This window comes from Bufo bufo, chromosome 2 (assembly GCF_905171765.1).
Source record: "Bufo bufo chromosome 2, aBufBuf1.1, whole genome shotgun sequence".
Classification (NCBI taxonomy): Eukaryota; Metazoa; Chordata; class Amphibia; order Anura; family Bufonidae; genus Bufo; species Bufo bufo.
Genome location: NC_053390.1, coordinates 30,773,860 through 30,790,776, shown reverse-complemented (window position 1 = coordinate 30,790,776; position 16,917 = coordinate 30,773,860). Strand labels below are relative to the sequence as shown.

The 16,917-nt window shown below is 49.7% G+C and overlaps 1 protein-coding gene across 5 annotated transcripts in view; it reads left to right on the top strand.

Moving 5' to 3' along the window:
• The window catches only part of CNTFR (ciliary neurotrophic factor receptor), a 379,375-nt gene that overhangs the window by 186,724 nt on the left and 175,734 nt on the right, over window positions 1-16,917 (top strand). For all 5 annotated transcript variants that reach the window (XM_040420848.1, XM_040420844.1, XM_040420847.1 and 2 more), the window contains one exon: window positions 3,643-3,732. In XM_040420848.1, the coding sequence (XP_040276782.1) occupies window positions 3,730-3,732 (3 nt within the window). In that variant the 5' untranslated portion in view covers window positions 3,643-3,729. The remainder of the gene's footprint in view (window positions 1-3,642; window positions 3,733-16,917) is intronic.

The following is a 16,917-nucleotide window of genomic DNA, read 5'->3' as shown; positions in this document are numbered from 1 at the left end:
CATACACACAAATAATGTCTGGCTGGAAGACGGATGCTTTCATGTGCACACAGCAGAGGTCCAATGAAGGCAGCATTATGGAACCATCAAAGCCTTGGGCAGGAGCAATGGAAACCAATACAAGCTGGATCAGACCAGGGAGTCTAGAATATTATTCAGCCACATGCCCCCTATACACAGTGCAGCCACATGCCTCCATATACAGTGCAACCCATATGGCCCCTATATACAGTGCAGCCACAATGCCCCCTATATACAGTGCAGCCACATGCCTCCCATATACAATTCAGCCATGTGCCCCCTATATACAGTGCAGCCATATTCCCCCTATATACCGTGCAGCCAATGGCCCCTATATACAGTGCAGCCCACATGCCCCCCTATATACCGTGCAGGCCCATATGGCCCCTATATACAGTGCAGCCACATGCCCTTATATACAGTGCAGCCATATGCCTCCATATACAGTGCAGCCATGTCCCCCTATATACAGTGCAGCCATATTCCCCCCCTATATACCCGTGCAGCCATATGGGCCCCTATATACAGTGCAGCCACATGCCCCCTATATACAGTGCAGCCACATGCCCCCTATATACAGTGCAGCCACATGCCCCCTATATACAGTGCAGCCACATGCCTCCATATACAGTTCAGTCATGTGCCCCCTATATACAGTGCAGCCATATTCCCCCTATATACCGTGCAGCCATATGGCCCCTATATACAGTGCAGCCACATGCCCCTTATATACAGTGCAGCCACATGCCCCCTATATACAGTGCAGCCACATGCCCCCTATATACAGTGCAGCCACATGCCCCCTATATACAGTGCAGCCACATGCCTCCATATACAGTGCAGCCATGTGCCCCCTATATACAGTGCAGCCATATTCCCCCTATATACCGTGCAGCCATATGACCCCTATATACAGTGCAGCCATATGCCCCCTATATACAGTGCAGCCACATGCCCCTTATATACAGTGCAGCCACATGCCCCTTATATACAGTGCAGCCACATGCCCCCTATATACAGTGCAGCCACATGCCCCCTATATACAGTGCAGCCACATGCCTCCATATACAGTGCAGCCACATGCCCCCTATATACAGTGCAGCCACATGCCCCCTATATACAGTGCAGCCACATGCCCCCTATATACAGTGCAGCCACATGCCCCCTATATACAGTGCAGCCACATGTCCCCTATATACAGTGCAGCCACATGCCCCCTATATACAGTGCAGCCACATGCCCCCTATATACAGTACAGATACATACCACTTGTATATAGTGCAGCCATATGGCCCCTATATACAGTGCATCCACATGCCCCCTATATACAGTGCAGCCATATGGTCCCTATATACAGTGCAGCCATATGGCCCCTATATACAGTGCATCCACATGCCCCCTATATACAGTGCAGCCATATGCCCCCTATATACAGTGTAGCCATATGGCCCCTATATACAGTGCAGCCATATGGCCCCTATATACAGTGCAGCCATATGCCCCCTATATACAGTGCAGCCACATGCCCCTTGTATATAGTACAGTCACATATGTAGTGTCCCACTACGTAAAGATGGGCACTACTAACGGTTATGTTGCTCCCACTTCCTGTGGGAGAATGGTGTTTTGTATTGCATTGTGATGCCATGTTAATTCCTGTGTACCAGGCCTGTTAGGGGTGTATTTCTCCTCCCTCAGCTGTAGAGGGAGCTAGGGGAACCCCCTAGTATATATAGTTAGGTCCAGACAGGAAGGAGTTAGTGCAGTATATTCCAGGAGGTTAGTGAGTACAGTCTAGCCTGCCTGAGGTTCCTGAGCAAAAGAAGCTCAGAAGTTGCACCAGGAGAAGAGTCTGCCTCCTGAGAAACTAGTTCCTATAGAAGTACAGTGCGGAGCCAAGTTTATTCCAGCCAAACAGAGAGCTAAAGGGCAGAAGGATATATTTAAAACAAGGAGACATATACCTGAGGAAGTTTTCCCTAACCAAGGATAAAGCCAGCAATAGGGCATACGGGCCTTGGAGAAAGACAGACAGGATTCTGAGGAAAAGTGCAGCCTGATCTGTAAGTGTTTAACCCTCTGAGTATCTTGCAAAGATACTCAGAGGGTTAAACATGCCTCCATATACAGCCACATGCCTCCATATACAGTGCAGATATATACTCCTATATACAGTGCAGATACATACTCCTATATACAGTACAGATACATACACCCCCTCCTCCATTTAGTATATACCGTCCTTGTCCGGGCTCCAGTCTCTGTCTTCTACATCTCCTGTTGATAAGTGCTGGCCGTATATAATTGCTTTCTTATGGGTATGATGAGGGGGCGGCACTTGGGATGATGAGGGTATTCCTCCTCGGCGGATCTCATTGCACACGTCACGTGATCAGGTTATCATTGATTTATCTGCAGCTTTTGGAGCCAAATCAGGCATGGATCCGAAAAAAGAGAAAAAGTATAAAGGTCAGGTACTGCTTCAGAACTGCAAGTGTGAATATACCTGTATAACCCCATCCTCCCCGGAGTGGTCCCTTCCCCTGCCTGTCCCTGAACCCCATTATGTCTTGGCGGAGCATTGTGCAGCGCTCCGTTCAGGCGCCGGGGGTCATTACAGGATACGACCGCTTCCATCGGGCCTGCTTTGGTGGTCATGGAGCTCGGCTCCGAAGCCTTCAGTAGTCGTTTATGAGCCGGGGTCTGATTGATGTTGAGACGTGGAGGTTCTTGAGCTCGCCGTTGCCGCCGCTGAAGGTCTCCGATGGTGTGATAAACCGCGCGGGAGGCTGGCATCTGCCGGCGATTAATAACGATGATGACTGGTGTCACTACAGGAGACGTCCGCCTGGCGGGTGATGTATTGGCCGCACGTGAAGGGGAGATCGCCGTCCTTCCGCGGTAACACAAGGCGTTTTATCGTCACTTATCGCAGCCCCGGGCAGGACGCTTTATCATTGACTCTTCCCGCGATCCCTCACCTGCCGGAGCGACAGCCGGGGTCGGCACAGGCACATTCCTCCGCGGCTCGTCCATCACCTCCTGTCAGCTTCTTTCTGCGGGATCCATTAGCGTTTGGTGGCCCTTATCTGATCGCGCCGCTCCGTCGCTGCCTTCTTCTTCTTCTTCTTCATCTTTTGTGTTTTTACATTTTTTCCAGTTGAGAAATTTGACTGGAGAGAGAATCGTTACTGATTACATAGGTGTCTATAGGGGAAGAAGCCCCGCCCACTGTCCGTTATACGGATATTACGCGTTACCTGCTCTGTTCACACCGGCATCAGACAGCAATCAGTGCCCCCCCCCCCCGCTGATGTATGAGGGGTCTGTCACCGCATGCTGCTCCATCTGCGTATCTATCAGAAGGTAGAGGGGACAGAGCAATGTTCTGCAGGTCCGTGGTGTAATAATCTGCAGAGGGAGCTGTGTGGGTCTGTAGAGGCCATACTTGCTGTCACCCAGCTTTCCCAGAGTCCTAAATGGCAGGTCTGTGTAGTGAGGCAGTCACCCGTTGGCGAGGACGTATCATTTCCTTCGCTCCGCCGCGCTCAGGTTGCCGCCATCGGTCCGCGGATTGTTCTCCGGGTATAAACTTCTTTCTCCTTTCTCTTCTCTCTGCAGATTTTCTCGGCTGCGGAGCGGCAGAAGTGTTTCCCCCGGAGCTGCGTGCGGTTCATGAGCTGACAGGCGGCACTGAGGAACGCTCACATGGTAAGTGGTGGGGGGGCCGCAGGGTCTTCTGCTCTGTGCTCACCGGAGGCCGTACAGGTGTCCATGTCCAACTACATGTAATGTCTAATGCCAAAGTCATCACTCCCATCATCCCTGACCCCAGGAGCTCACAATCTACTCCCCTTCTCACACACAATGTATCACTCCCATCATCCCTGACCCCAGGAGCTCACAATCTACTCCACTTCTCTTACACAATGTATCACTCCCATCATCCCTGACCCCAGGAGCTCACTCTCCCCCCTTCTCACACACAATGGGGCACATTTCCTAATGGACTTGCGACACTTTTCGACGTGAAAAGTGTTGTACATCCCCCTTTCTGTCGGTTTTGCGCCTTGTACGCCAGTTGGGCGTGTCAGGGGTGAGGCGGGGGCGTGTCAGGGGTGAAGCAGGGGGTGTCGGGTGTGAGGTGGGGGCGTGTTGGGGGTGAGGCGGGGGCGTGGCGGGGCATGTCAGGGTGAGGTGGGGGCGTGTCGGGGTGAGGTGGGGGCGTGTCGGGGTGAGGTGGGGGCGTGTCAGGGGTGAGGTGGGGGCGTTTCAGCGGTGAAGCGGGGGGTGTCGGGTGTGAGGTGGGGGCGTGTCGGGGGTGAGGCAGGGGCGTGTCATGGGTGAGGCGGGGGTGAAGTGGTGGCGTTACGGGGGTGAGGCGGGGGCGTGTCGGGGGTGTGTCAGGGGTGAGGCGGGGGCGTGTCAGGGTGAGGCGGGGGCGTGTCAGGGGTGAGGCGAGGGCGTGTCAGGGGTGAGGTGGGGGCGTGTCGGGGTGAGGCGGGGGCGTGTCGGGGGAGAGGCGGGCGCGTGTTGGGGGTGAGGCGGGGGCGTGTCAGGGGTGAGGTGGGGGCGTGTCGGGGTGAGGCGGGGGCCTGTCGGGGGAGAGGCGGGCGCGTGTTGGGGGTGAGGCGGGGGCGTGTCAGGGGTGAGGCGGGGGCCTGTCGGGGGAGAGGCGGGCGCGTGTTGGGGGTGAGGCGGGGGCGTGTCAGGGGTGAGGTGGGGGCGTGTCGGGGGAGAGGCGGGCGCGTGTTGGGGGTGAGGCGGGGGTGTGTCGGGGGCTCAGACTCCAGCCCCAGCAAATTTACTTCCATTGACACAGTTTTACTGCGGGTGCACAGACCGCACAGAGGTGCGCGCCTTGTCATAGATTAGCCGTCTCTAGCGGCAGCGCAGAGGGGGGAACCAAGACCGGCGTAAAAATGTGCCCCAATGTATGACTGGTTCTCCCGTACACCTTATGGGGGTCCAGGTACTGACGCGGCATCAGGAACCTCGTGCCTCAGCTCTGGGGTGAGACCCCGGAGATGTCGCGCACACTCAGCTCTGCTGCGCGGCGGCTGCTCCCAGTTTACTGCATTCTCTCAGCCTCACACCAGCTCAATAAAAGCCGTGTGTCTGCCCCGCGCTAATTCTCCCTCCCAGTATAAAGTGTTTTATGAGACCTGGACGGGGAGCGGCGGGCAGACTGCTCGGACTGCTGCCTCCAGTGCGCCCTTAACCCCTTCACTGCCAGCCTCCCCTGGTCCTCCATCTGGGCAGGAGTCTGGTAACCACCGAACTGATGGCACCCGGAGACTCGTGATGGTCAGATTTGGGATTTTATGCATCTTTCTCGTATACTTTGTGTTTTATTTTTTACTATTTTTCACGATCTCTGCTTGCTGTCAGTGAACATGTTTACATCCAGAGGTTGAAACCCCGTACAAAACAGTTTGTTACATTTGTATCCAGTGCAGGTGACCTTCTGTGGTGTAAACATCCTGGACTGCAGACGGATACATTGTACCCGGGCACTGATACATTGTACCCGGGCACTGATACATTGTACCCGGGCACTGATACATTGTAACCAACACTGATACATTGTACCCGGGCACTGATACATTGTACACGGCGCTGATACATTGTACCCGGGCACCAATACATTGTAACTTGCACTGATACATTGTGCCCGGCGCTGATACATTGTACCCGGGCACTGATACATTGTACCCGGCACCAATACATTGTACCCGGCACTGATACATTGTACCCGGCGCTGATACATTGTAAACGACGCTGATACATTGTACCCGGCGCAGATACATTGTAACCGACACTGATACATTGTGCCCGGCGCTGATACATTGTAACTTGCACTGATACATTGTACCCGGGCACTGATACATTGTACCCGGCACTGATACATTGTAACCGACACTGATACATTGTACCCGGGCACTGATACATTGTACCCGGGCACCAATACATTGCAACTGGCACTGATACATTGTACCCGGCACTGTTACATTGTACCCGGCACTGATACATTGTACCCGGCGCTGATACATTGTACCCGGCACTGATACATTGTACCCGGCGCTGATACATTGTAAACGACGCTGATACATTGTACCCGGCGCTGATACATTGTACCCGGCACTGATACATTGTGCCCGGCGCTGATACATTGTAAACGACGCTGATACATTGTACCCGGCGCTGATACATTGTACCCGGCGCTGATACATTGTGCCCGGCGCTGATACATTGTACCCGGCACTGATACATTGTACCCGGCGCTGATACATTGTAACCGACACTGATACATTGTACCCGGCGCTGATACATTGTACCCGGCACTGATAAATTGTGCCCGGCGCTGATACATTGTACCCGGCACTGATACATTGTGCCCGGCGCTGATACATTGTACCCGGCACTGATACATTGTACCCGACACTGATACATTGTAACTGGCACTGATACATTGTACCCGGCACTGATACATTGTACCCGGGCACTGATACATTGTACCCGGCGCTGATACATTGTACCCGGCACTGATACATTGTGCCCGGCGCTGATACATTGTACCCGGCACTGATACATTGTGCCCGGCACTGATACATTGTACCCGGCGCTGATACATTGTACCCGGGCACTGATACATTGTAAACGACGCTGATACATTGTACCCGGCACTGATACATTGTACCCGGCACTGATACATTGTACCTGGCGCTGATACATTGTACCCGGCTCTGATACATTGTACCCGGCACTGATACATTGTACCCGGCACTGATACATTGTGCCCGGCGCTGATACATTGTACCCGGCACTGATACATTGTACCCGGGCACTGATACATTGTACCCGGCGCTGATACATTGTACCCGGGCACTGATACATTGTAAACGACGCTGATACATTGTACCCTGCACTGATACATTGTACCCGGCACTGATACATTGTACCCGGCACTGATACATTGTGCCCGGCGCTGATACATTGTGCCCGGCGCTGATACATTGTACCCGACACTGATACATTGTAACTGGCACTGATACATTGTACCCGGCACTGATACATTGTACCCGGCGCTGATACATTGTACCCGACACTGATACATTGTGCCCGGCGCTGATACATTGTACCCGGCACTGATACATTGTGCCCGGCACTGATACATTGTACCCGGCGCTGATACATTGTACCCGGGCACTGAAACATTGTAAACGACGCTGATACATTGTACCCGGCACTGATACATTGTACCCGGCACTGATACATTGTACCTGGCGCTGATACATTGTACCCGGCTCTGATACATTGTACCCGGCACTGATACATTGTACCCGGGCACTGATACATTGTAAACGACGCTGATACATTGTACCCAGCACTGATACATTGTACCCGGCACTGATACATTGTACCCGGCGCTGATACATTGTACCCGGCTCTGATACATTGTAACCGGCGCTGATACATTGTAAACGACGCTGATACATTGTACCCGGCTCTGATACATTGTACCCAGCACTGATACATTGTACCCGGCACTGATACATTGTACCCAGGACTGTTACATTGTACCCGGCACTGATACATTGTACCCGGCACTGATACATTGTACCCGGCGCTGATACATTGTGCCCGGCGCTGATACATTGTAAACGACGCTGATACATTGTACCCGGCGCTGATACATTGTACCCGGCACTGATACATTGTGCCCGGCGCTGATACATTGTACCCGGCACTGATACATTGTACCCGGCGCTGATACATTGTAACCGACACTGATACATTGTACCCGGCGCTGATACATTGTACCCGGCACTGATACATTGTGCCCGGCGCTGATACATTGTACCCGGCACTGATACATTGTGCCCGGCGCTGATACATTGTAAACGACGCTGATACATTGTACCCGGCGCTGATACATTGTACCCGGCACTGATACATTGTGCCCGGCGCTGATACATTGTACCCGGCACTGATTCATTGTACCCGGCGCTGATACATTGTAACCGACACTGATACATTGTACCCGGCGCTGATACATTGTACCCGGCACTGATACATTGTGCCCGGCGCTGATACATTGTACCCGGCACTGATACATTGTGCCCGGCGCTGATACATTGTACCTGGCACTAAAACATTGTAACTGGCACTGATACATTGTACCCGGCACTGATACATTGTACCCGGGCACTGATACATTGTACCCGGCGCTGATACATTGTACCCGGCACTGATACATTGTGCCCGGCGCTGATACATTGTACCCGGCACTGATACATTGTACCCGGCACCGATACATTGTACCCGGCACTGATACATTGTGCCGACACTGATACATTGTACCCGGCGCTGATACATTGTAACCGACACTGATACATTGTACCCGGGCACTGATACATTGTACCCGGCGCTGATAGATTGTAACCGACACTGATACATTGTACCCGGCGCTGATACATTGTACCCGGCGCTGATACATTGTACCCGGGCACTGATACATTGTACCCGGCGCTGATACATTGTACCCGGCGCTGATACATTGTACCCGAGCACTGATACATTGTACCCGGCACTGATACATTGTACCCGGCACTATAACATTGTAACTGCCTCAGGACAGGGGGGGGTATTGGCCTCACAGAGGATGGTCTGGACTGGTTACAGCGAAACAAAACCTCAGCTGTGAGAGCAGGACGTGACTTTCCAACAGCGAAGTAAATGATAAAGTTATAAAACAGTTCGGCCTCATGCAGAAGAACGTTGGATATTTTGCAGTCCACAAAACGCGGATACCGGAGAGGCCGCCCCTAATACCACAGCCCGATCCTTGTTCCTAATGCTCATGCACAAGAACGTATTTTTTCCCGTGTTCGTTCTGTTTATTTTTTGCAGCCCGTATGCGGAACCGTTCACTTCAGTAGGACCACAAAAAAAACGGAAATGACTCCGTCTGCATTCTGTGTCCGTATGTCTGTATCTCCGTTCCGCAAAAATATAGGACGTGTCCTATTATTGTCCACATTATGGACAAAGATAGGGCTGTTCTATTATAGGTGTCAAAATGCACACGACCAGTATCCGCAATTTGCGGACTGCAAAACCTCCAACGGTATTGTGCATGAGCCCTAATGGAGCATGTTCCATTTTTTGGCGGAGCGGCCCTGTAGACATACATACAGGGAATGCACATGGAGCAATTTCCGTTTTTTATGCGGCCCCAATGAAGTAAATTGTGATGCATACAGGCCGCAAAAAAAAAAGAACAGACACGGAAAAAAAACCTTTGTGTGCATGAGCCCTTATTGATTTGTACCTGAACTGGCCCTTTAAGAAGATTGATGTGTGGGTCTGCTGCTTCTGCTTTGTGGCTGCTGAGCAGAGGAGCTGACACTCTACATGTGGCCAGGATTCCGCCAGGAGGTTTGTGTTTCATTATCACGTTCAGACTCCCGCGTGTTTCCAGTAAAGTATGTGACCCCGAGCGCTGTGACTAAGCGATACCTCTCCCCCTGCGCTCTGATCTCGCCACCGACTGCCTGACTGCTCCCGGACAAGGGGGCCCCATCAAAAGGACGCAGGAGCTCGCCATATGCCTCGTATTACCCACCGCCATAGACCCCATCACCCGAGGCACAGAGTGAACTGAACCTCAGTGGCGGCAGGAGAGGGGGGTCTGTCCATCATAATATAAAATAATCAGAGAATAATGACCCCCAGCACTATCAGCCCCTCATATCAGATAATAATGACCCCCAGGACTATCAGCCCATCATATCAGATAATAATGACCCCCAGCACTATCAGCCCCTCATATCAGAGAATAATGACCCCCAGCACTATCAGCCCCTCATATCAGAGAATAATGACCCCCAGCACTATCAGCCCCTCATATCAGATAATAATGACCCCCAGCACTATCGGCCCCTCATATCAGATAATAATGACCCCAGAACTATCAGCCCCTCATATCAGATAATAATGACCCCCAGCACTATCAGCCCCTCATATCAGATAATAATGACCCCCAGCACTATCAGCCCCTCATATCAGATTATAATGACCCCCAGCACTATCAGCCCCTCATATCAGAGAATAATGACCCTCAGCACTATCAGCCCCTCATATCAGATTATAATGACCCCCAGCACTATCAGCCCCTAATATCAGATAATAATGACCCCCAGAACTATCAGCCCCTCATATCAAATAATAATGACCCCCAGCACTATCAGCCCCTCATATCAGATAATAATGACCCCCAGCACTATCAGCCCTTCATATCAGAGAATAATGACCCCCAGCACTATCAGCCCCTCATATCAGAGTATAATGACCCCCAGCACTATCAGCCCCTCATATCAGAGAATAATGACCCCCAGCATATCAGATAATAATGACCCCCAGCACTATCAGCCCCTCATATCAGAGAATAATGACCCCCAGCACTATCAGCCCCTCATATCAGATAATAATGACCCCCAGCACTATCAGCCCCTCATATCAGATAATAATGACCCCCAGCACTATCAGGCCCTCATATCAGAGAATAATGACCCCCAGAACTATCAGCCCCTCATATCAGATAAAAATGACCCCCAGCACTATCAGCCCCTCATATCAGAGTATAATGACCCCCAGAACTATCAGCCCCTCATATCAGAGAATAATGACCCCCAGCAGTATCAGCCCCTCATATCAGAGAATAATGACCCCCAGCATTATCAGCCCCTCATATCAGATAATAATGACCCCCAACACTATCAGCCCTTCATATCATATAATGACCCCCAGCACTATCAGCCCCTCATATCAGAGAATAATGACCCCCAGCACTATCAGCTTCTCATATCAGATAATAATGACCCCAGCACTATCAGCCCCTCATATCAGAGAATAATGACCCCCAGCACTATCAGCCCCTTATATCAGAGAATAATGACCCCCAGCACTATCAGCTTCTCATATCAGATAATAATGACCCCAGCACTATCAGCCCCTCATATCAGAGAATAATGACCCCCAGCACTATCAGCCCCTCATATCAGAGAATAATGACCCCCAGCAGTATCAGCCCCTCATATCAGAGAATAATGACCCCCAGCATTATCAGCCCCTCATATCAGATAATAATGACCCCCAACACTATCAGCCCTTCATATCATATAATGACCCCCAGCACTATCAGCCCCTCATATCAGAGAATAATGACCCCCAGCACTATCAGCTTCTCATATCAGATAATAATGACCCCAGCACTATCAGCCCCTCATATCAGAGAATAATGACCCCCAGCACTATCAGCCCCTTATATCAGAGAATAATGACCCCCAGCACTATCAGCTTCTCATATCAGATAATAATGACCCCCAGCACTATCAGCCCCTCATATCAGAGAATAATGACCCTCAGCACTATCAGCCCCTCATATCAGATAATAATGACCCCCAGCACTATCAGCCCCTCATATCAGATAATAATGACCCCAGAACTATCAGCCCCTCATATCAGATAATAATGACCCCCAGCACTATCAGCCCCTCATATCAGATAATAATGACCCCCAGCACTATCAGCCCCTCATATCAGAGAATAATGACCCTCAGCACTATCAGCCCCTCATATCAGATTATAATGACCCCCAGCACTATCAGCCCCTCATATCAGATAATAATGACCCCCAGAACTATCAGCCCCTCATATCAAATAATAATGACCCCCAGCACTATCAGCCCCTCATATCAGATAATAATGACCCCCAGCACTATCAGCCCTTCATATCAGAGAATAATGACCCCCAGCACTATCAGCCCCTCATATCAGAGTATAATGACCCCCAGCACTATCAGCCCCTCATATCAGAGAATAATGACCCCCAGCATATCAGATAATAATGATCCCCAGCACTATCAGCCCCTCATATCAGATTATAATGACCCTCAGAACTATCAGCCCCTCATATCAGAGAATAATGACCCCCAGCACTATCAGCCCCTCATATCAGATAATAATCAGCCCCAGCACTATCAGCCCCTCATATCAGATAATAATGACCCCCAGCACTATCAGGCCCTCATATCAGAGAATAATGACCCCCAGAACTATCAGCCCCTCATATCAGATAAAAATGACCCCCAGCACTATCAGCCCCTCATATCAGAGTATAATGACCCCCAGAACTATCAGCCCCTCATATCAGAGAATAATGACCCCCAGCAGTATCAGCCCCTCATATCAGAGAATAATGACCCCCAGCATTATCAGCCCCTCATATCAGATAATAATGACCCCCAAAACTATCAGCCCTTCATATCATATAATGACCCCCAGCACTATCAGCCCCTCATATCAGAGAATAATGACCCCCAGCACTATCAGCTTCTCATATCAGATAATAATGACCCCAGCACTATCAGCCCCTCATATCAGAGAATAATGACCCCCAGCACTATCAGCCCCTTATATCAGATAATAATGACCCCAGCACTATCAGCCCCTCATATCAGATAATAATGACCCCCAGCACTATCAGCCCCTTATATCAGATAATAATGACCCCCAGCACTATCAGCCCCTCATATCAGATAATAATGACCCCCAGCACTATCAGCCCCTCATATCATAGTATAATGACCCCCAGAACTATCAGCCCCTCATATCAGAGAATAATGACCCCCAGCACTATCAGCTTCTCATATCAGATAATAATGACCCCCAGTACTTTCAGCCCCTCATATCAGAGAATAATGACCCCCAGCACTATCAGCCCCTCATATCAGAGAATAATGACCCCCAGCATTATCAGCCCCTCATATCAGATAATAATGACCGCAGCACTATCAACCCCTCATATCAGATAATAATGACCCCCAGCACTATCAGCCCCTAATATCAGAGAATAATGACCCCCAGCACTATCAGCCCCTCATATCAGATAATAATGACCCCCAGCACTATCAGCCGCTCATATCAGATAATAATGACCCCCAGCACTATCAGCCCCTCATATCAGAGAATAATGACCCCCAGCATTATCAGCCCCTCATATCAGATAATAATGACCCCCAACACTATCAGCCCTTCATATCATATAATGACCCCCAGCACTATCAGCCCCTCATATCAGAGAATAATGACCCCCAGCACTATCAGCTTCTCATATCAGATAATAATGACCCCAGCACTATCAGCCCCTCATATCAGAGAATAATGACCCCCAGCACTATCAGCTTCTCATATCAGATAATAATGACCCCAGCACTATCAGCCCCTCATATCAGAGAATAATGACCCCCAGCATTATCAGCCTCTCATATCAGATAATAATGACCCCAGCATTATCAGCCCCTCATATCAGATTATAATGACCCCCAGCATTATCAGCCCCTCATATCAGATAATAATGACTGCAGCACTATCAACCCCTCATATCAGATAATAATGACCCCCAGCACTATCAGCCCCTCATATCAGATAATAATGACCCCCAGCACTATCAGCCCCTCATATCAGATAATAATGACCCCCAGCACTATCAGCCCCTCATATCAGAGAATAATGACCCCCCAGCACTATCAGCCCCTCATATCAGATAATAATGACCCCCAGCACTATCAGCCCCTCATATCAGATAATAATGACCCCCAGCACTATCAGCCCCTCATATCAAAGTATAATGACCCCTAGCACTATCAGCCCCTTATATCAGATAATAATGACCCCCAGCACTATCAGCCCCTCATATCAGAGAATAATGACCCCCAGCACTATCAGCCCCTCATATCAGATAATAATGACCCCCAGCACTATCAGCCCCTCATATCAGATAATAATGACCCCCAGCACTATCAGCCCCTCATATCAGATTATAATGACCCCCAGCACTATCAGCCCCTCATATCAGAGAATAATGACCCCCAGCACTATCAGCCCCTCAATCAGATAATAATGACCCCCAGCACTATCAGCTTCTCATATCAGATAATAATGACCCCAGCACTATCAGCCCCTCATATCAGATTATAATGACCCCCAGCACTATCAGCCCCTCATATCAGATAATAATGACCCCCAGCACTATCAGCCCCTCATATCAGAGTATAATGACCCCCAGAACTATCAGCCCCTCATATCAGATAATAATGACCCCCAGCACTATCAGCCCCTCATATCAGAGAATAATGACCCCCAGCACTATCAGCCCCTCATATCAGAGAATAATTACCCCCAGCATTATCAGCCCCTCATATCAGATAATAATGACCGCAGCACTATCAACCCCTCATATCAGATAATAATGACCCCCAGCACTATCAGCCCCTCATATCAGATAATAATGATCCCCAGCACTATCAGCCCCTCATATCAGAGAATAATGACCCCCAGCACTATCAGCCCCTCATATCAGAGAATAATGACCCCCAGCACTATCAGCCCCTCATATCAGAGAATAATGACCCCCAGCATTATCAGCCCCTCATATCAGATAATAATGACCGCAGCACTATCAACCCCTCATATCAGATAATAATGACCCCCAGCACTATCAGCCCCTCATATCAGATAATAATGACCCCCAGCACTATCAGCCCCTCATATCAGATAATAATGACCCCCAGCACTATCAGCCCCTCATATCAGAGAATAATGACCCCCAGCACTATCAGCCCCTCATATCAGATAATAATGACCCCCAGCACTATCAGCCCCTCATATCAGATAATAATGACCCCCAGCACTATCAGCCCCTCATATCAGATAATAATGACCCCCAGCACTTTCAGCCCCTCATATCAGAGTATAATGACCCCTAGCACTATCAGCCCCTTATATCAGATAATAATGACCCCCAGCACTATCAGCCCCTCATATCAGAGAATAATGACCCCCAGCACTATCAGCCCCTCATATCAGATAATAATGACCCCCAGCACTATCAGCCCCTCATATCAGATAATAATGACCCCCAGCACTATCAGCCCCTCATATCAGAGTATAATGACCCCTAGCACTATCAGCCCCTTATATCAGATAATAATGACCCCCAGCACTATCAGCCCCTCATATCAGAGAATAATTACCCCCAGCACTATCAGCCCCTCATATCAGAGTATAATGACCCCCAGCACTATCAGCCCCTCATATCAGAGTATAATGACCCCCAGCACTATCAGCCCCTCATATTAGATTATAATGACCCCCAGCACTATCAGCCCCTCATATCAGATAATAATGACCCCCAGCACTATCAGCCCCTCATATCAGAGTATAATGACCCCCCAGAACTATCAGCCCCTCGTACAGATTATAATGACCCCCAGCACTATCAGCCCCTCATATCAAAGTATAATGACCCCCAGCACTATCAGCCCCTCATATCAGAGTATAATGACCCCCAGTACTTTCAGCCCCTCATATCAGATAATAATGACCCCCAGCACTATCAGCCCCTCATATCAGATAATAATGACCCCCAGCACTATCAGCCCCTCATATCAGATAATAATGACCCCCAGCACTATCAGCCCCTCATATCAGATAATAATGACCCCCAGCACTATCAGCCCCTCATATCAGAGAATAATGACCCCCAGCACTATCAGCCCCTCATATCAGAGAATAATGACCCCCAGCATTATCAGCCCCTCATATCAGAGAATAATGACCCCCAGCATTATCAGCCCCTCATATCAGATAATAATGACCGCAGCACTATCAACCCCTCATATCAGATAATAATGACCCCCAGCACTATCAGCCCCTCATATCAGATAATAATGACCCCCAGCACTATCAGCCCCTCATATCAGAAAATAATGACCCCCAGCACTATCAGCCCCCCATATCAGAGAATAATTACCCCCAGCACTATCAGCCCCTCATATCAGAGTATAATGACCCCCAGCACTATCAGCCCCTCATATCAGATAATAATGACCCCCAGCACTATCAGCCCCTCATATCAGATAATAATGACCCCCAGCACTATCAGCCCCTCATATCAGATAATAATGACCCCCAGCACTATCAGCCCCTCATATCAGAGTATAATGACCCCTAGCACTATCAGCCCCTTATATCAGATAATAATGACCCCCAGCACTATCAGCCCCTCATATCAGAGAATAATGACCCCCAGCACTATCAGCCCCTCATATCAGATAATAATGACCCCCAGCACTATCAGCCCCTCATATCAGATAATAATGACCCCCAGAACTATCAGCCCCTCATATCAGAGTATAATGACCCCCAGCACTATCAGCCCCTTATATCAGATAATAATGACCCCCAGCACTATCAGCCCCTCATATCAGATAATAATGACCCCCAGAACTATCAGCCCCTCATATCAGAGTATAATGACCCCCAGCACTATCAGCCCCTTATATCAGATAATAATGACCCCCAGCACTATCAGCCCCTCATATCAGAGAATAATGACCCCCAGCACTATCAGCCCCTCATATCAGAGTATAATGACCCCCAGCACTATCAGCCCCTCATATCAGAGTATAATGACCCCCAGCACTATCAGCCCCTCATATCAGATTATAATGACCCCCAGCACTATCAGCCCCTCATATCAGATAATAATGACCCCCAGCACTATCAGCCCCTCATATCAGAGTATAATGACCCCCAGAACTATCAGCCCCTCGTACAGATTATAATGACCCCCAGCACTATCAGCCCCTCATATCAAAGTATAATGACCCCCAGCACTATCAGCCCCTCATATCAAAGTATAATGACCCCCAGCACTATCAGCCCCTCATATCAGAGTATAATGACCCCCAGTACTTTCAGCCCCTCATATCAGATAATAATGACCCCAGCACTATCAGCCCCTCGTACAGATAATAATGACCCCCAGCA